The 22,816-nt window shown below is 34.4% G+C and overlaps 1 protein-coding gene across 1 annotated transcript in view; it reads left to right on the top strand.

The window, feature by feature from the left end:
* The window catches only part of LOC143915662 (uncharacterized), an 81,297-nt gene extending 62,194 nt beyond the window's left edge, over positions 1-19,103 (top strand). The window contains exon 3 of the mRNA XM_077436378.1: positions 17,378-19,103. Within this exon, the coding sequence (XP_077292504.1) occupies positions 17,378-18,130 (753 nt within the window). The 3' untranslated portion in view covers positions 18,131-19,103. The remainder of the gene's footprint in view (positions 1-17,377) is intronic.
* Positions 19,104-22,816: the final 3,713 nt, after the last annotated feature.

Raw genomic sequence — 22,816 nt, 5'->3', positions numbered from 1 at the left:
AAGTTTGGAGTATGATATTTTTATAATTAAGCTTTTTTGCCGATGTTAAAAACCCACTTTGCCGGTCGCTCGCTAATAGGAAAAATGTATTTCGCGTTTGTCTTTCTTGAGAAAAATTCGCGGAACATGTCTTGTACCGGAAAGTTAACCCGAGCGAACTTTTAACTACGCCATCTGAACAAGTTAACTTTTACCTGTGGCGGTGGCCAACGACCGTGGTCTCTGAAAACACTTCCAATTCGGACTTTAACTTGTCTCAAATTAAAAGTTTCAACACTTCAATATATGTATACACATTTTTATTTTAGCATTTTTTCACGCATATTAAAATTTTTCTTCTTCTTTTTGTTGCAGGTAATTCAACTTAACTTTAATCGAAAAATGGCTGAATACAGAAACTCTCGCATGTATAAGGTATGATATTTCTGTAAAAAAACACGCGTCACTTTTGATTTCACGCTCAAGTTTTCATTGAAATAAATATTATGGATAACTTATATATTTTTTGTTTCAATCAATCGGTGATTGATGTATTATTAAAACCTGAAATATATCTGTTGTCATTCTCCATCTATTCATTGAAGTTGTGTGTGGTTTGAAAAATACATTTTCCTGCTATGTTCTGACGTAGTTGATCTCTCCTTGAAAGCCTACGACTACCATGTCTGAGCTCGAGGCATTCGCCAAATTTAAATTTCTCTGGAGATCGCTTCGTCTAAATTTAAAATTCATCCTTCGCACTTGCCAGCGAAAGGGAAGGAAAGTACAAAGCTTCAGGCTATGACAAAGTGTGCTGTAATTCAACAGAGAAAATCTTGCAGTGTGTACGTTGAGAATGTGAATATTTGACGTAACGACACTTGTTGGTTTTATTTTTTACGCGAATCTTATTAAAAATGGATGCTTTTTTATGCAAATAATAAAATAGTATTTGTATTTGTTCGAAGACAGACGTGTTTGTATAAGTTGAAAAACATGTGTTTAGGGAGGCGGTTGAAATACGAAGTAAGATCTTACGAGAGTAAACGGAAAAATTTTGCAAGGATGCACTTCTGAGTCGATGGAAAACTTGTTTGCGGCGAGTGTGGTTTAAAGTATTTCGTCGGATTGTGTCTTTCGCAACATTTGTGATGTTCAAATTCCTATTTTTAAAAACAAAATAATGTGCCGGGCATTTTACAACATGAAACGAGACTTTAAATAGTATTTTTAATATGAGTCATGATGGATCTTTATAATTTACATATGTACATATTATACTATTTTTTCTTAAATTATATTAAATATTCAATAACTGGAAAAGCACAAAGTGAATTTTATCTTCACGCTTCATATGTACATATATAATATATATATGTAAGTATGTACATAGTATGTGCGCTGACTTAACAGCATTATTACGGGACGTTGCACTCTTATCCGGTTACAATGGGCTTTGCAAGATTGAAGAAAGCCTGATTGCACAAGAGTTTAATTTCGCTTTTGTTTGCTCGTTAGTAACAGCCTTCGTCGGAAAAATCTGACTTTTTTCATACCATTGTATCCTTCCCTTTATATACGTAGATATTTTCCATTAAAATTCTCACAAGTAAAATTGCAATATCTCGAGTTGTTCGACACGTTCCGTTCGAACGAGGGAATAATAGTCCTTTTTCAAAAATTGTATGTGTGTGTCTATAATGTGTTTTAGTTGTGTCTATTCCCTATAATAGTGTTGTGGTTGGCGAAACCCAAAAACTTTGCAGCAACTTTGCCATATCGCAATCTAGAAGGCAGACCGTCTAGCTATCATAATAACACACTTGCGGCTGCCGAGATAACGTATAGCCCAAACTTCATCCGAAATGGTGTAAGCCACGAACTATGCAAGCGAACGTACTGGGTATAGCCTGGGGCGCGTTTTATCTGAGAGGGAGAGAAAGCTTCGGAAAAACTTGGAAAAATTTACATGTAACGCGCTCCCCGAAACGAATCATGCTTGCAGTCGCTTCTCGTGCTGATATTTGTCAAGTCAATGTTCCGATTTTAGCTTGTCATAATACGATATGCTTTTAAGAGGAAGGGTATTCTAAATTCGATTACGGTTCGGAAGGGTTGCCGACTTTCACGCTTATTTTAAATGCATAACCCAAAAACTAAATGGATGTATTTTTTCGGTATACATATATACATAAATATAATCCAAACAGCTTAACGATACCGAGAAGTTTTATATATTTTCATTTTTTATTTAAATCTGTACCTTTCATGTGTATACAAAATATGTACATATTTGTCTGTCACATTATACCTATAAAAAATATTTTTATGTAAAACTTTTACATTATTATAGATTATCCATTGATTTACTCTTACTTTATATTTTTAAATTCAAGCTTATTAAAATATTTAACTGTAGTTTGATTTTAAGAAAAGTTTCAAATAAACCATTGTAATATGTATTCATAGCTGAGATTCATTTATAATGTATTCATTTTTTATCTACATATATATATATATATATATATATATATATATATATATATATATATATATATATATATATATATATATATATATATATATATATACATATACATACATATATATACATATATAAAAGGAGGTTCAGATCTATATAAAAGGAGGTTTGTAAAAATGGAATTATGTGCATAAATAGTGGATAGAACATGTATGAAGGTATTAATGAATGTAGGATTACGGAGGGATCTGATTGGACAATGCAATAGGTTCTTGTTTAATAAATAAGTACTATCAATTATATAATTCAAAATTATACTGATATGAATGATGATGATACATACATATCTATGTCAAATTATTGTGTGAAATTGTAATATGAATTGTAATAGGTTTTAATTAGTTAAGGGTTGTATTTTTACTTAATGGGTTTAATATTATAGAATGGAAGCTTATGAAAGTAACCATCGACTTTTATCGAGTGTTTGCCAAGTTTTAGTTGAGGAAAATGTTGGGGTTTGACCCTGGTGCAGACGGGCTTGCGGCGGGCGCTGGCCAGGGCCGTGGAAAATGGTCGGGAAAACTAGAAAACGCCGAGTTATCTATTATAAACTTTCCCCTCTCTCCATTATGGCAAAAATTCTCTCCGAGAGCGTAGACATAAGCTAGGAATTCTGCACCAACTTCGGTGGGGCACTCCTCCGCTCTCTTGGTAGCTTGTTATTTTTCTTCTCCCACTGATGCTCGCTACTGGTCTGCCACATTGCAAGCACCAGTAATAGTTCGGGGGTTTTCCGTGTTTGCCCACGAGCGAGCGGTATTTTTACTTTTTAAGTTTCGGTACGGATGTAGCGAAATTTTCGCGAGAGAGCGCGAAAAATTTAAATTTCAAATGGTTATCGGATGTATTCAAATGATTTCATATTTTCAGCGCACTTCCTCTTGTTTACCTGTAACACACTTTTGAAGTAATATCGCGCGATTTACGTAAAAGGCGAAACTTTACCACCACACTCCCCCATCGCGAACATAAAAATTTACATTTGAACCCTCTCGGGGATAAGTTGAATCCATACACAAACACGTGCGCACGTACACTTATGATTTCACGAAAATATTTACTCGTGCAAGCTTTCATATGAATCTGGACAATGCGCAGCTTGAATCTTAATTGAAATAATTACCAGGATTTGCCGCTAGAGATATGTAGTAGTTAATTACACCGACCGAGCGTTCAAAGAACGCATTTATAAATGCATTCGTTTCGTATCTTACGCACTTGCGTATGTATGCTCTCGGATATTTGATACGTTTCAGTTCTCCAGCTTACGTACGATGGTAATTATACCACGTTCGTCACGTAAAGTTTAATTCTTTAAATGGAACCTCTGTTAAATGTTTGCGCAACTATGTAGGTTATACCATATTTATGTATGTATATGTATTCCGTTCACACTTTTCTATATGTTTTGTAGTCATATTTTCTTGATTCTATAAATAATGCAATATACATATATTATGTAGATTCTATACATATGTATGTACTTACTAAGAAAATCGAAAAAAAGGGTAGCTGAATAAGATTAGTTCTTAGTCGTTAATCGCACGAGTAGTTTTATACAGACAGTATCATTCGACCATAACGACAATTAAACAAGCCAATTGTTATTTTGATTAAATATTACTCTACAATTTAAGAGGAAATCATTATGTGCAATAAAAGAAGGTTAAATTCACCGTTATTATTGTCGTTTTTTTGATATTATTATTTAGGTCGATTTTTTTAATAACATATTAAATATAGTACCGTTAACGATTAAATGCGTAGAAACAAACACTTTGAGTAGTTTATTGATTTAAAATATTAAAAATTGTAATTTGCGTATAATAATTTAAACTGATCATTAATTAGAAGATTTTCATAAGATTTGGTTTTTTATTTGTATTTTGATACGATGAATACATCTTGATAACGTCAAAGCAAATATGTAAATGCAACTTCGATGCTGTAAATACATACATACATGTATCATTCTGAGAAAGTTAATTTCCATAAACATTAGCCGACGTCCTCTATTCAAAATACTCTTCAATCATTCGCAAGCATTTAATTTATATTTCTGAAAATGAATGCTAGGTTTTTTTTATGAGTAATGAAGGGATTAACCAGATGCAAAGTCTTGGCAGTGTTCCGCCTACACGCATTGAGAGCTTCGGCTTTAAATTTTCCGAAAATCTTCTTCGATTTCAAAACATTTTAAAAGGCGATGATTTACGATACTGATTTATATTCTTTCAGTGAAGAAGATATTGAATTTCAGTGACTGAGAAACGCTTGTGCAATCTCTCTGGCGTTCTGCTGGGGGGGGGGGAGGGGGGAGGGACACGTGTCGTACCGTCGATAAGAGCTCGGAGCCAGTTCGCCGTGAACTTAACACGTTCACGACAGCTCGCCGCTATTTCTTATTTTTAATTTAATTTATTTATTTCGAGATATGGTTGACAAACATAATAGTGCATATAATACGCGCGTATGCGCCGCACATTAATTATAATAATAAACGCGGCACGAGGAACCGGTTCTCTCGGTTAACACCCACGGGGCGGTGTGACATGACAAATTTACGTCCGCACGCTCGTAGTTTATGCCATCGATTCGTGCCTATATTGTATCAATTTTGTTTTGATTCTTTAAATTAAAAAAATAAATAAAATTCGAGCACTTTGAACCATTCGCGAGACTTCAAAATCGTCCCAATACAACGAAACTATTTTTCATCGCGACACGATGTTTACAAAAGACACTGAAAACGATGAAATAACGGCAAGAAATATATTTTTTTCACTTTTAAATGCATTTTATTGTTCACGAATTGTGTTCACAATACATCTTGGGTCTATTCTAATAGCTACTGATTCAGTCATCATTAACTTTTTTTATACAAAATTTTCCTTGTTAGTATTTGTGTATAAGGCATAATAGGAAAAATCTATTTGCAGGAAATAAAATAAGCTAGGACGTACGTAGAACTGCAGTTTTTATTGAGAATTTGTACCCTCAATCTAAAGCTCAATACTGAGTTACGACTGTTTCGGTGGATCTTCCTCGGTTTTAAATACAATAGGATCGCTTTATTTCATCAATCGATTGACAGTACATCTTCGCGGTTCGTGTTCATCCGGCACGACCATGAAATTTAAATTTCAAAGTTTAAATTGTCGTGAAAGGTTCAAGAACTTAACGATGGAAAAAAGCCTATAATCAGGCTCTCATCGTTCTCGGTGCGGATTAAAGGATGGAAAAAAAACGAACGCAACCTTCGAAGGGACCGGACGCGACTGTGCGGGCGAAAATCGAAAAACAAATCGAAGCTCGGTTATTGTGACGTCTCAATATTGCCTCGTGTGAATATAAATTTCGGAGAATTAATTGCATATAATTGCACGTTGCGCGATTTACATACTCCCGGTTCGAATTTGAACCTTTTGCATAAATCAACGCAACCAAACTGTTAATTTCACACATCGATACAATGCGATATGTGCACCGCTCAAGGCGTATTTTACTTAAATTTAATCAGGATGCAAGTAGATAATTATAGTTAGAGGCAAAATGCAAAATGGTAGGCGATAGCCATCGCCGTATGTGAAAAACGCAGTCTCTCTCGACGAACGGACCTTGGACTTAATGCGTTTCCCTTTGGTGCGAATGTTAACTGATTAATTAAAATCAATGTAAAACGCGATGTTTCCCGACACGTTCATTTTCATCATTATTATTATTATCATCATCGGCACTACTATTATCGTTGTTTAATTTTATGATAAAACATGCAAACGCTTACGTTCTCGTTGAAATTCCCTTTCACGGTGTATTTATATTATACAAACGTACGTGTATGTTTGTACAACGGAACCATTTGTTATTAAAATTGCACATAAATATGATATAAATTTATTTATTGTGCGTATAAAAAATGAGATATAATTGCGCAATTTTTTTTTTGTGATTTAGCGCATCCTGTCGGTTATGGCTGTTTTAATAGGCGTTTATACCGTTAATCCGTTGGATTTGCACCGATGTTTCGCTCTTTTATTATTATCGTCGTATTTAACGTATTTGTATGTATTATGGAATTATTCGTTTCCGGTGTGTTTTGTGTTATTCTCAATATTAAATCGATGCTTTCGTATGGTAAATTCCTTTATTCAAACACTCTCCTAAAAATAGAATATTGTATACGCGGAAATTTATTGTCATTTCGTTGATGACGTCACATCATCGAATCATTGAAATATGTACGTACGCACTCGGGAAAGATTTAAAAACTTATTTACATTTCATACACATTCTAAAAATACACAATTGAATTTTTCTTGTTTATATGTATAAATATCCAGAAACATTAGCTCCGTGGTTAGCTTATAATGTTAGCAAACGAAGGATCATGGGTGCAATCCCTAGCCCGGTGTTGCTGCCCAGACCTTGGATATACATACATACATATGTGACTCCAAAGATTCCTATCAGAGTTTGTGAATTTATCTGATTTCATTGTTGAAACAGTTACAAACAAATTGGCAACCCATCCTCATTTGTTACCGTAATTTAAATTTAATTTCAAATATATAATAATAATGTAATAAATTTATATAAAATACATATGTACAAATTTACCCATAGTTTTAGCCTTGAAGCAAAACCCGTAATGGCACCGTGGTAAATATAAACTTAAAAAAAATGTTTATCAAGTTACTCATATGAATTAAAACGATAGTGGTCGTATGTGGATAAATACTTAATGTTCACATATTTCATGCATTCAATTTTACTACAGTAATTAAAAGTAATATATAAACATTCATTTTAATGTATTGTAAATAATTAATAAGTAAAATCTAATTCAATTTTCGAATTAGGTACCAATCGATGATACGTATTTTCAAGTACGTGTCTCGATGGAAGTGCATATATAATTATATGTATGTATGTATTTATATATTTCACGCTTAACATGCAGCGTGTCTCAATCGTAGATGATTCGAATTTGCATCCATGTTGAAATGTATGCAAAATTTCCATCGAAACCGATGCTAATTCAGCACTTATTAGAGGCTGACGTTTCGATTTATTTCAAGAATAGACGTGGCTCGTTTCGCATCCAGCGAAAGCAAGAGTGTTCAAACCACAGCGAAATGCTAATCTCCCTGCATCGTTTAAACCGACGTGTGCACGTGGATATATATTTTAATTAAAATATTGATCGAATCTGTGTGTAAGGTCTGTGGGCGCGCGCATTAGGGCCGTGTCGAATCTGCATCTGCGCGAGTGCAGCAGCTTCGGTAATGGCTCGTCTAAATCACGGCTCTTATCTGGTGGAAGCTGGTGCAGCAGCTCCGTATTAGCATTAACCTTCGTCGGATACGTCGGGCAATGTGCACAATCGCTGATGCAACCGCATAATCGCCTAGCGATCCTTTCGAAATTCGATTTTTGCCAGAGCGAACCGAAGATTCCGATGCACTTTTTGCGCGGCGCATTTGCGGTGCATTTGGATGCGCTTTTTTTGTCTTTCGGTCTTATTTTGGCAAGCCGCTCGTCGGGAGAGACGCTCGGTGTATTTCGGGATCGAACTCGTGGCCATCATAAACCGATCTCAACCGGTAAATAAGTGGACGATAACTATCCCCATTAGTCTAATGATGGAACGGTTCTGGTGTACGCAGTGCACTTTGATGCCAACGACGTATATTCACGTCATATGCTCACTGAAAGAGCGCTTGTAATATCTTGAACTTACCTATGCCACTATGTCGTAACTAACGCCCCCCTAATTAACAGAGCGAGTTGAATGTTCCAAAGAAGCTTTCCAGGGGATTTCATAACATGTCCACATGCTCAAGTCTAAATGTTTACCGAATTGCTGAAACGTATAAGCGCACGTGTATGTATGTATGTGAGTTCGTGTATGCCTAGATGGAACGATGCCCGATGCGAAATTAAATTATTAGTTAGTAAACTTTCTTAATAGAAGTGCAGAGACTTGTAGAATATTTAGTGCGGCATTAAATCTCATTAGACGTAATTAGTCAGGTGAAAATTTCTATATGGGAGCTTGGAAATTTCATACAATTTTCACCAACATATTACATTGTACAAAAAACCTTACATATAAAAATACGTACATTTAATGGATATGTTCGATTCGAAATGTTGATATTTTATGTATTAACTACATACCAACATATAGTATTTGGCAATTCTTTATCATCATCATCATCATCTAGAGCCACTCCCCATCCAATGCTGGATGAAAGCCTCTCCAACAGGCTTCTGTTTTGCGCAAATCTCCACACATTTTCCTAATTTCGTCTACTCATATTCCTTTGACCATTTTACATTATCTCGGGTACCATTTTTGTACATATTTTTTCATCTATTCTTCTAGCTAGCCCATTGCCATCTCAATCTCTTGACTCTCTCCACTATATCCACTGTCATACTTTTCATCCACATACACTTTTCATTTTCATACACACCTTTATATAAGAATTAATTGAGTAAAATCTTTTTTAATCTTTAAAAAACGGTTGTAAAAATGAAACTATTCACTTACTGTTTTATGCATACATGTTTATTAATTGATAAGGTTTGTTTTTGTTTTCGATGACGGCTTAAAACTGTAATAATAGGGAGAAGAGGGAAGAGGGTCAACTTAATATGAGCCATTTTATTAAAAAGTGGCGGAAGTCCAATTTTCAGTTCCCAAAACACTTTCAGTTTGACTTAATTCACAAATTGTTATCACTACTTTTTAATTCGATATGTATGTCCAGAATCTCGAAAAAGTAGAATAAACCTAATTACATTATTTTTAAATTTTGTGAAACGTAAAACATTATAAAGTTTTACGAGAAATTTCTCGAAATGAAGAAACGTGAATTTAGGCCAATTTATGTGTGTAAAATTTTGAAGAAAAAAAATCGCTCGTAGAAGTGGTTTGGAAATTGATTGCAAGATTCGGATCCGGACTGAAGGAGATTTCCAGTTTAATAAACCGTGTAGTATTATTAAATTAAATGTATGTAAATCTAAAGTACAATCTGAAACGGTTTATTTAGTTTTAGTTGTGTTGAATTAAAGCCTTCCATTGATCGAGGTGTTTGAGGCTGGGTCAAGTGGTGGAAATTTCAGGCAAGGCATTATTATATCCAGGTCATTCATTTTTCAGCGTTCAAATGTGAAAATTATTCCGCGTATAATTGCATTACATGCGACATTGATAATGATATTTATAATACGACGTTTATATATTACCATTTCTATTACCATTATGAATAATATAAAACGTTTTAACTTCTTATTTATACGCGACGTTTTGCCCACACGGTATGGTAATTACTCGAACGACATCACACAATATGCAAATGTTTTCAGCATTTTTTTTCCGTTTTCGTTTAAAGCACCATTATTTTCGTTTAGATACACTAGCAGCGGGAGATTATTTCGCTCGATGGGGGAAAACTTTGGGAAAGTCGGAATTATTAGTATTATTATTGCGGCCGCGTGGGAAAATCCTTTTGTTTGAATCGTGTCAACCTTGCAAACTTTTATCTGGCGCTTTCCGACCGACGACTCGAGTGTCGTCTTTTATCTGCACCGCGATGTGGTCGATCTCCCATGGCGATCATGGTTTTAAAAACTACCCTCAGAACAGAGGGGATGCGGTCCGGTAGAATTTGGCCACTTACCAGTTATTCGCACACTATATCGAGACATTTCTCGGAAGCGTTCAGCTATATTTGGTTTTTGCCTTGTACACTCGCACAAACGTATACAATGTATAGTGACTAATGACTTTTAAATATATAACTGACCAGAAACTGGTTTTGTAATGTTTTTGGCACGGCACTGGATTAATACATATTATGCTTTTGCCCCGGGCGTCGATTCTAATTAGCTCCCCTTTACGACTACTGCTATTAACTTTTTCCAATCGTAATTTTGTTTGAATTAGATATTTTAATAACTGGCAATTATATTTTTTTCATATAATACAAACGCGCTAATTATAGAATAACGTTTTGGGCTATGTATAGAATGGATTTTATTGATCCGGAAACGAGTTTATCATACGAGCTTTTTTCTCGTTTTATATTACGTCTCATTTATACGAGTTTATTAAAGTTTATACACTATTATTATACGGTGGTATTGTATAGGTAGTTGCTACACAACGACTTACCTTTATGTCGTTACAAGCTTAGTTTAATTTTTAATTAAAATTTTTAGTGTCGAGTATGAAGCTTTACCCAAAAGCACACGGCGTGTACGTTCAGTATTTTCCCTTTACGTTGGAAAGCATTTCCTTCGCACCGGAAATATTAAAACAAAATAAAAACGAGAATGAAATCGCTAAATGTAGTGGAATTGAACGTGGTTAAATTCCGTATGCGCCCAACGGCGACGCTTAGCGATTTTAAATAGCCATTTTTGGAACACGGAACACACACCCTTGTATATAGTACGATTCGAATAGGTTAAATTCGTACGATAGTAGTTGATTTTGAGTAGATTTTTCTTTAGGTTTTAGTAATTATTCGATCCGTGTCCTTGCTCTTCCTCGGGGGCCACAAATCACCGCCACGTGCTGCCCCTCCAGGACCCTGGGATCCTCCTAGGCCCACCATAAATCCACCGAGGGACGACAGGTTACCAGCCCTCCCCCTCCTGATATCCCTCCCTTCTCATTCCCATCGGCCAAACAATAACGGGGAAAATAAAATAAAACGTTGCACTAATTTCGCCGTTTTCACCCTCGGTTGACCTTAGGAGTCGTCGCACAATAGGGCGACTTGCACTTTTTTGCAATATATTTGTACGTGTGTTATGATATGAAAATTGTTGTTTTATAGTTGCGTAATAATATTGTGAAGTATACGTGTGCCTGGGCGTCAAGTGTACGTGCAGTAATCAATTGAAATTAATTCTGCAATCTAATCGAAAGCAATTATTCTGTTAGCGAATGCTAAACATTTCATTGCTCGACCAAAGTGGCATGTGATACGCGCGTACTGAGACTTGTCTGTGGAAATTTCCACTATCATTCAATGTATGATAGTTTCAGAATGCTCACTATATGTATATATGAAAATATTTGATATCGCATTATGTTTAGGGTGTATTGTAAGTACATGTGTATTTGTGTATATGTAGCTTTTTTCCTACAGAATGCGCTCTACTCAATTTTCATTAGATCTTAATGATTATTTTCTACTGATTACCCATTTTATTGAATGAAAATTCTAATGATTTTATATCGAAAAGTGAACGTGAAAAAATTTGCAAACTTACAGCATAAAGCGTATATAAAGGGTATGCGCTAAATTTTTAAACGAATATTGTATGTATTTGAGATAATGATTTAAAGCTTTTTATATAAAGCTTACCATTCTAATCTCAATTTTTAAGTTAATATTATATATTATATTATAATTTTTTTCGAAAGTTTAACTTTCGGATAGATAAAAATCGTGTTAAATTAGGCTACAACCTATTATTAGAGTGAGAATTTTAAAAAAGTTGATTTTAACCCGGGAATTATTATTTTTTACATAAAATGTTTCTTTCAAATTACATACATTATTACTAACCGATGATTTGGAACACATCAAGATTAAAATACTAATTATGCGGTCGCCCTAATTCCGGGAAGCTTTATCTAAATAGCTTCAAACATTGCTTCAAATACACATTAAGCTTGCAAATGTGATATTTCGTTCAAAATTCAACACATGCAATACTGAAAGTTGACAGATTTTCCACGTTAGAATATCAGTAGGATGATGTGATTGTGCAAGACATTAGTATGTGTGCCGATTTTATCCATTCCTTATTTTGCTGTTGCCATCGGCAGGCAAGCAATGCGCTACATACACACTCGATACGAACAGATTATTTTACAAATTCACATCGCGTCGAGATCGCACGTCGGACTAAAACGAATCGCCATTAGCGCATACGACAAGGGCGACTGGTTCACTTCCTGAATCTGGTCGACCCGACCGACGCACGCTTATAAAGTCTCGTGACGTCATATGCAGGCGAACGCATTCGCAAGTTCAAGTGCATTTGGCTGCAGTGGCGAAGCTGGGGTGTCGGCTGGCACTTCGAATGAATCCTCGTTTTGACACACCCACATGTTATTTTCACACGTGAAAATTTATTTAACGCATGTTTTTTTATTTACATATGTACTAAAATCAAAATAGTCAAAAAGATGAAATATGAAAGAATTTGTACAACAAGGATTTGAACGACTGTAAAATAATGGGTCAAAGTGGACAGGAATGATATCGAATTTGATTTTGATTTTGAAATGCTTTTTATTATTTATAAATTATGTTTATAGTGTCCTATGACATGAAATGATTCACAATGTCTTGGGTCTATTACAATAGTTTATAATATCTAATTTTCATTTTTTTTAGTATTTACAGATCTATCTTAAAATGATATTGAATGATGTGCGAGATCTCATATGTACAATTTAAATATAAAATTGAGATGAATAATATTATGACTTAAAATGCGCATAAATTTTAGTTAAATTGAGTGAAATATTTGATACAAGATGTAGTGGAGAGTGTGAAGAAAGTGAAATGGCAATGAGCGAGTAACGTAACTAGAAGAAAGGTGGACAAAGTACTAGAATGGTGCCCTAGAGAATTCAAAAGGATAAAATGAAGACTGCATGGAATATGAGTAGACGAAATTAGAAAATGTGGTTGATGTTAAGTTGAAAGAAATTAAAATGGCAATGAGCGGGTCACGTAGCTAGAAGAACGGGCGAAAGAAGTGCTCGAATGGTACACCAAAGAAGATGGGTAGATGAAATTTGAAAAATGTGTGGGGTGAGATGGACGAGAGTTGCGCAAAACAGAGACGAATGGAAGCATGTTGAGTGATTGGCTGTAAATGATGATGATGATGATTATATACAAGTATACGTTTTCAATTTTTGTTCATTATAGGCGAGAAATCGAGTATCGCAAGTTTTGCGTATATATTTTAGAATGCACCGGACTCTTTTAGGATAATAACATTTAAAATTGAAAATTATTAGAATTATTAGAGATTAGTATATATTTCAGTCTCCAAGTCAGTCAGTCTTCTTCTATAGTAAAAATACAATGCAATACATATACTAATATATTGCATTGTATTTTTGAAGCAATATGCTATACAATTGTCGCAATCCTTTACTCCGAGGTTGCGTACAATGGAAACCGAATCGAGTCCTTATTTAATTAACCTAATTTCTAGCTGTCATTTTTTTAGAACTGCAAAGGGCTAAACCGGTAATCTTACATATAAATTGTATTCGGCCAAAATGAATATTCTGTGCGTGGTCGACCAGTTTCCCACATCCTATTACCGTTGGCAGCTCGCCTCGCATATCAATGAGTGACAACAGCAAAAACAATAACAATCGATACGTGAAAAAAGACGGACAGCGAGCCCTGGGGCGTCCGCGCCGCTAACGAGCCAGGAAACGATAACATTATTTATAAATCGGGCATGTGTGTGTCCATGGTGTCCATATGTACGTCTATGGGTATATACGGTTGTGGTGGCCGAGCAAAGGACACGTTTATTGGCGTTTTCTGTAATAAATTGCGCGCACGTACGGCGTCGGGGCGCACACACACGTATCCTTATTTATGGTGGGGCCTGGCGGAAAAAATACCGGTCGACAGAGTAAATCTTGCCCATATCGTTGGCCACACTAACGCCCCCTGGATTATATGCAGTTTGATGTTTTTCAATAACTATCGCACGGTGTGATTTTCCATTCGATGTGCTGCTACCACGCAAGACGTCACGAAAAATAATGTTTAAATTGCAATAGTTTAAATTATTTCACTTCAATCGGATTATGGATAGATTGAAGAATTTAAAATGCATCTGGCATATTTTTCCGTATGCGTTATATTCTAGTTAATTCGTGTGATTGTGTCAACCTTGAAAAAACCGCAAGATTGCGCGCTCCTATCGCTTTTCGTTCTTCCTCTTGTTTGTTCATCCAAATATGTGTGTATGTATATTAGCCATTGTTTAGCAGTAGGTCCAAATCCTGGCCGGAATCGTTTTATTACTCTACTGGCAAGATCTGGATGGTTATCAAATCCAGATCGACCGTCTCCGGTTATAGTTAAATATTTTATCTAACTTAATTGTTGGACAGAACCAATACATCGGAATCCTAACTCTTCTCTACATATGTACGTATTTCTTGAGTATTTTTTTACAGAACATCATATGGATACTTTCGCATTTTTGTTAATCCGCGTATTCGAAATGCTGAAAAACTCGACATTAAGGAACCTTTTCAATTAAAAATCAGATAAATTGGCAAACTCTGATAGGAAACGATCGACCTGGAGTCACATATCCGAGTTGTGGCCATCAGCACACCGGGCTGGGATTTAATCCGTGACCACTTGGTTTGAAAGCATTAGTCTATGCTGCTGCTTATTATAAATACCTCCTTCCTGATGATAATCACAGAATGAATGTGGTCGGAAATCTCCCTCTTTCTCTTGTTCCTCATTTCACAAGTCGCTCATCCATCCTCGTCAAAAGTTTTGGGACGAGGGCCAAATTTTAAGTACTAGAAGGCTATATTACATAGGCTAGCTCCGATTCTAGGTCAGGTATCGGCAACCTATACTGTGACTCATTTGACAATTGTGACCCACTGAATTGTAACCGATTAAGACTTTACTTGTCCGATACCAATGTATCGTGGACATGTAGAGGGTGAAATACGAACTAGTAGTGATAGAGGTAGTTTATTGTTGTTGATCCGTCGGCCTGCCAACTCCGGATGAAGCACGAACCAAAACCGCCGAATATTCATACTCATCGGGTACCTTCGGCACAGAGATCATTGGTCGTTGTATACGGCTCGTTTATAGGCTGAGGCCTTTTTTGCGCGAACGCGAGATCAGGTGATCAGCGTTATTAAACCAGTGGTCGACGAGCGCCAATCACCTATTATTATTCACTAAAAGACTGTTATATAAAGTTTGGGAATTCATACATACGTACTGATTTATTTTAATGTTTTGGCTATTTTGCTAGTTACACAGGTACCCATAGAAGGATGTTCGTACTCCAGCTGGCGCTAGTTATGCCACCTTGCTTCCTTTTTATTTTCGACGCACTAATGTCATAATGTGTGTGTGTGTCGTTCGTTTATTAAAAACACGTCTGTGTTGTGTTTTTATTACGGTTTGCATCCACGATGGCGATGCGTGTTCACACGAGCCGCATATCAATTGGCGGCCGCGTGTGGTGTGTTGCGTCCTCCGTCTATGTTTTGCATACATACGGGCATAATTTCTGTTTTAAAAAACGATGCACACCCGCCCTTGTGCACCAGCATGAGCGATTATGGTCGCCAAACCTCGACGATAAATAAATAATAAAACCTACGAATTCCGCTACACCGATTTCGGCTTGTCGATTGTACGATCTGTGCGTGTAATTAATACATTCCCTGCGTTCTGCCCTTAGCGGGACCTCTGTGGCGAAAGGAAAGGTGCGAATATGGCGACGTGTTACGAATCTAATTATCATATGTGGGATACGTATGATTTATGATGAATTGACAATTCCAGCTATAAAAAAATCATTGCTTTTTTATAGCTGGGACACTATGTAAATATATTTTACTATAATATTAATACGCATTCTAATCATTTTATTTCTTATTTTCTCTGTATTTGTGTGTGTGGATTGACAAGATATATCGCGTTGACGTATAGTCATTTATAACCTTTATATTAATGATTTGGTCAGGTCTTCTAGGAAATTTAATCTCCACTGGCGTGTATTCATTTCATTTGAATGTTATGTTTTGTGTGATGAATGATGTATCACTGAGTTATTAGCTCAACTTTTATTTATGAATGACATCAATTTGATTAGATGTATATATCAATTTATATATAATGTCAATACTCGATTTACTAGATGCTTAAAACTTTTTTATCCGCCGAATTTTAATAATAATAAGTCATTTAATGGTACAATTGGTCTTTACGATTTGTACAGACGATTAACCTGATTTATTCTCTAATTTAACCAGTGCTTTTAGAGCTAAGGTGAAGAAGCAAATCTGTGGTTGATTCATTGTTTTACTTTATATTTACTATGTCTTTGTTTTTATTATATAGGTATAAATAAAATGCGGTGGTCACTTTAATACTATTAAATATTTAATTTCATTTTTATGTTTTTTTCGCTCTCGGTATATCTCTTTTATTATATTTTTATTCTGTATGTGAGCGGTTATATTTGAAAGTGGCGGAAATCCAATTTTCAGTTCGAAAAACACTGTTTGATTTAATTCACTAATTGCTATCCCTTCTTTTAATTCGATATGTCCAGAATCTCATAAAAGTAGATTATACGTATTACAGGTCACCAGTACTGTTAAATATTGATAACCACAAAACATTATATTATGTATTGCAAAATTTTTCTCGAAATTAAGAAAAGTACGCTTACGCCAATTTAAAATATAACGGCTCATATTTAAAATAAAATAAAACATTTATTAACATATGTATATGGCATAGCTTGGAGAGATATAAGACGGAATACGTGGGTTAGAAGTATGACAAAGGTGGTTGATATAATGTTGAGAGTAAAGAGATTGAAATGGCAATGGGTGGCTCAAATAGCTGGAAGAGTGGACGATAGATGGACGAAAGAAATTCTTGAATGGTATACGAAAGAATGTAAAATGGTGGAAAAAAAAAATGAAATTACAAAAATATGGATATTGGTAGCTTTCAAGTGTAAAAAAATAGGAGCAATTTTTTAATGGCAATTTTTTTGTTTCAGACTAAGAAGAACAATCCAAATCACATAAAGCGACCGATGAACGCCTTCATGGTGTGGTCGCAGATAGAACGCAGAAAGATATGCGAGATGACACCGGATATGCACAATGCCGAGATTTCGAAAAGGCTCGGACGACAGTGGAAGACGCTGAGCGATGTAGAGCGACAACCCTTCATCGACGAAGCGGAGAGGCTCAGACTACTACATTCGCAGGAGTATCCTGACTACAAATACAGACCCAGGAAGAAGAAGCCCAAGCCCACACCGAAGCTGGCACCTCCGCCCAAGAAGCTGAAGAGGTCACCTCAACCGCTAAAGATGAGGAACGACTCGAACAACAATGATAACAATTTGAGGAGCAGTAAGCCGATGTCGCCATTGTTAGTTTCATACGCGCCCGCGCCTCCTAGTGCCGCTGCCAAGGTGCCGTGCAGTCCCTCTTGCGTGGCTCCAGATTCTCCAGAGTCGGCGTCCTTCTACGATGAGACGTTGCTGATGGACGTCTCCTTGGGGACGACGGACACGTCCCAAACCAGGGACTCTGGCCCTCTGCCCAACGACCTAGACTCCCTCACCGACTTCCTCGAGAACCCCACCCTGTATGACATCGACGGCTTGGCGGATATCGACAATTTGGAAACGGCCAGCTCCAGCTCGGGATCCCACTTCGAGTTCTCGTGTACGCCCGACGTGTCAGACATGCTGTCCGAGATCGGCCCCTGGGACCCCTTGTGTGTCCTGATGGACTCTTAAAAGACTGACCGGACGGCGAGAGGAGCTTTTTTAAAACAGAATCGCGAAGGCCGCCGGGGCAAAGCTCAAGCACTCGCGGCCTACGCCGTGTGCCGGATTAGCGTTCGACAAACTCCGTTTTTTGCAAACTGAACAAAATGATCTCATACGATTAAATATGCCGGGAGGGCGGCGACGCCGCTCGCTCGCAGGGTTTTTCAGTCACTTTTTGTATAACTTAAATAAAATAAATAATAAAAAATGAAAAAAAAAATATAACAAGAACACTCTCGGCCGGTTGTGTGTGTCACGTTTTATCATTTGCCACAATAGAGTGCCTAGATCCAAATCGATCGCGAAATTTTTGGATGTTATGTACAAAGAAATAAATGTAGATTTTAGAGATGGGCCAATGAGCGATGTAATATGTATTTACGTTGTATGTGTATTCTATTTTTTTTTGTTTTATTATTATTACTGTTTGTATTTAAAAAAAAATTTGCTCCAGAGATAAACAAAATCAGGCTGTGAATCGACACTTACTCTGGTGACCAAAATAGTGTTTTTTTTTAATATGTTGTTTTTCTTTTTTTTTATTATTTTATCTCCCCGCGTCGGTGAAGGAGGATTTTGGTCCTCTCGAGTGCCGTAGAAGGCTTTTCCTCCAATTTTGGAAGCATTGCATTGTTAAATTGTCAGTAGCGTCCAGTGCGACGGCTGTCTTCGCCGCCAGCACAATCGTCCGCCTATTGTCCGTCACCAGATAAAATTTTTGAAAATAAGCTAGGGACTCTCTTTTTTAGATAACGTTCAAAAATACATGTAGTTTGTTATGTAAAATAAAAATAAAACACGGTAGTCAGCTCGTTAGTCGCTTTTAAAATAATGTATGTGACGCTAGCCGATCACGCTTTGCAGCTTTAGGGGTCGCACGTCTCGAGCCAAAGTTCTGCGATTCGCACAATAGCTTCTCAATAGGATTCGTATTTATATTAAAAATAAATAAGTAAAGAAAAATAAAAAAGAGATACAATAATAATTAAACAAGAAAAAATATATACATATATGTATAATATATATATATGAATGAGATAAAAACAGTTTTGTACTTTATACATTTATTTTAAACAATTAATTGAGTGTGCTATATTTATTATTGGATGTGCTTTTTACACTGTACTTGTAAAATAAATACGAAATAACCACATATCACATATAATTGAAAGAAAATTAAATACGAATTTTTAGCTCGCGCCATTTTTTCAGTCAAACGCTCTGCGACTGACTTGCATTCATACCTATATTTCCTCTCGCTCAGTGTTTTATTTACTTTATCGAGTCTTTGAATCTTCGTTTTCGGTTGCGGTGGCTTCATATAAAGTCGATTTTGTTTATTCTTTCCTTTTTTATTATTATTTAAATTGAATTGGCCTGCAAGCGAGCGACGTTCTGATCTCATTTACATTGAGTTCCTACATGTGGAAGTCAATTGAACGTCGTCCAAACTACACGGTCAATTGCTACTTACAATTTTCATTAAACAAATTCATTATTTTATACTATAATTCAATGTAATAAATATGTTAGCGCTTTTTTATACTTAATATTAAACATTATTATTATTTACGATGCTTCACATACGTTTTCTTACGCTCTTAAAATATTGTTTTATTTAACTAAGTCATCCATCACCATTGAATGTATATTTATGTGTTAAACGAAACAAATTAGTTTGTACGTTGTCTCATATTTAAGCTTTAACCGTCATTTGGAATAAGTAATTTTCATTTTTTTTTATACGAACGCTTTTTATACACACGACATACATAAGTATACATAAATATATATTACCAAATAGTTAATTAAATCATCTTTCGTTGATATATACATATATACATACATCGTCATTCTTAACTATCTGCGCGTTTGCTATATACATAATAATAGACTTCTTTGTATTATTAACGTTTAGGGCGACTCCATTTTAAATATTCAGTTCTACGTAACAATCATATTAAGATCAATATCAACTCGTTGAAATAAATAACAAGGGAAATATTTCTATTTTAAATTACACATAATTGTTTAAAGATAAGGGAAATAAAAAAAATATAAATATATATTAATATATGTGTCTAGATATCTTTTTAAATGTGTAAATTTTAAGGGTTGAATTAAAATTTGTAGTATGTGTGGTGGTTGCAATTAATATGGAAAAAATACATATATATTATATATATTTTTATTGGCTTGACGGTGAAGTTTTTAATAATGGATTTGTGTGCAAAACTAACGGCCTTAAAACTAAAACAGTCACACATTATAAACGTTGGTTTGTAAATTTTCGGTGATTTTCTCATTATCGTTTTCAAAATTATGTAGTTTCGTTGTTTGAATGTAAATTTCTAAAAGTAGCTTTGAATTATTTCATTATTTTGAATCTATTTGATGTGTGTATTTATTTGTTGACGTTATTGCAGGGTTTACCGAATCCTTGACAATAATCTTTCTATGATTGCATGCGCCAAAATTTTAATAAGCTTTTCAAACTTTTATAACAGCGGTGTATTTTGGTCAAAATCGCCCGACCATCTTCATTAGTTATTCGTATTATATGATATATTTTCATTTTGTAAAAAAAATCACCGTTGGAGCGAATGGCTGACTTTCGCTTGACGCAAATTCATAAATTCCTTACGTTCAGTTGTAAAAAGTATAAGCGTTTTGTGTAAATTTATTAACATAAAAATTACGTTTGAAAATGGTCGAATATATATTATGTACATATAAAATGAAAAAATATTATACATATAAACGTCTATATTTATAACGCAAAATAAATTTATTTAAACTACTTATAAATAGACATTATAAAATATATACAGGTTGGTCGTAAATAAAAATTCCGAGCTTCGAACTAGTTCTACGGGCGCTCGCTTGAGCGCCGACTCCGCCATCCCTTCACTATCATCCTGTATATATTGAAATTGAATAAAAAAAAAATGCACTAGATATATAAGTAGTTCACATTTATGTGCTTTTGTGTGCCCGATGTTGTAGCCTTTGAAAAACTTACCCAATGAAAATATTTAATTGTTGATCTCATTTCGTATGTAAATTACTTACCGACCAAATATATCTATTACAATTATTTTTAAATTTTATATCATACAATGAGCAAACCCATGTAGATGTGAATGACCGTAATATTATAATGAAAATTTGGTGTCTATATATATATATAATATACCTACATTATTATATTATAAATACATATATAAAATTACTATTTATCCCGTGCGTGATGTAATATTACTAATTAATTTCTAGCACTGTTATCTATTCTTACAAAAAAACGTTCTTATTGTCTTCTATTTCAAAAGACTGCAAATAATTACAGTGCTTTTTCATGGGATGTTTATTAAAGGTATCGCATGTTGTTAGAGATAGCACTGTTTTATGACACATTTAAATATAAAATTATATTTTGAAATTATTGTCGACGAAAAATTAATGTTATGTGAAAGTCATTTTCACGGGACTGATGTAAAAATAATTAGCTTTTCTTTATTTGACTTTTGGTACTTTCATTTCGGAAATTCGATCGATAAATCATTAAAATTTGCGTATTTTCAATCATTCGGTCATTCTGTTCATATGCACAATAATAATATATATTCATATACATATATGTATATATATTTTATGTGTATAGGTTGCATTTAATTTTCATCCATAATTTGTCAAAAAACGCCGACAACATACATTTTCCCGTAAATTAAAAAGAACATTTTTCATTTGAACAACGATCCTCTTATGGGAATGGTATACAAGGAAAAAAAATGTGTTGATATTTTTTATTATCACGTTTATTGTTATTACATTTCAAACAGGGGTGTGTATATTTGTATTAGTAATATAATATATATATAAATATATATTATACTATTTAAGAGTCTGCAGTTCAATTGTTGTTTGTAAGAAAAAAATGTAATGTACATACATATATATGTGTACATAAAAATTAAAATATATACATATATATGAATGAAAAGATTGAATGTTTATTGCAGCTGTTAAGTTGCCTATATATATATATATTATTGTATTATGTGTATTTGTATATTAAGGTTGGTTCGAATTTGGCGATTTCTTTTCTATTTGTTATTATCGTGTGTAGAAATGTTATGTAATTATAACGAGTAGGATTTTTAACAAATTGTACCATGTATTATATAAATTACATAAAAATACACATAATAAAGTATAATAAAAAGTAATAAGAATCAAAAATATATGATTAACATAACATGTTTAACCAATAAGTCGCACAATCATCAGCAATCGTAAGAGGAAAAAAAACCTAATTTTCGTTTGTCTTATTTATTTCAATTATTTTATTATGTGTACTGATTGGAAGTCTCAATTTTTTAATATAACCAACCATTCGATTTTGAGAACCAATTTGTATGATTATATATGAATTGAAATTGTTTTGAATGTTATTTTATTATTGTACATTTTTTTAAATGTTTTGTAAATACATTTTTTTTTATTATTTCATTTGAGAAAATAATTAAGAAATATTGTTTATAGTATTGAATTGTTATCATTGGGTTTGTGATTTTGTTTAATACATTTATTTAAAGTTTTATTGAAACTTGTACATATAAAAAGGATCAACGACATTTGTACGTTATTTATATA

The sequence above is a fragment of the Arctopsyche grandis genome, chromosome 8, assembly GCF_051622035.1.
Source record: "Arctopsyche grandis isolate Sample6627 chromosome 8, ASM5162203v2, whole genome shotgun sequence".
Classification (NCBI taxonomy): Eukaryota; Metazoa; Arthropoda; class Insecta; order Trichoptera; family Hydropsychidae; genus Arctopsyche; species Arctopsyche grandis.
The sequence above is the reverse complement of the archived record's forward strand: the minus strand, read 5'-3'. Positions and strand labels throughout refer to the sequence as shown.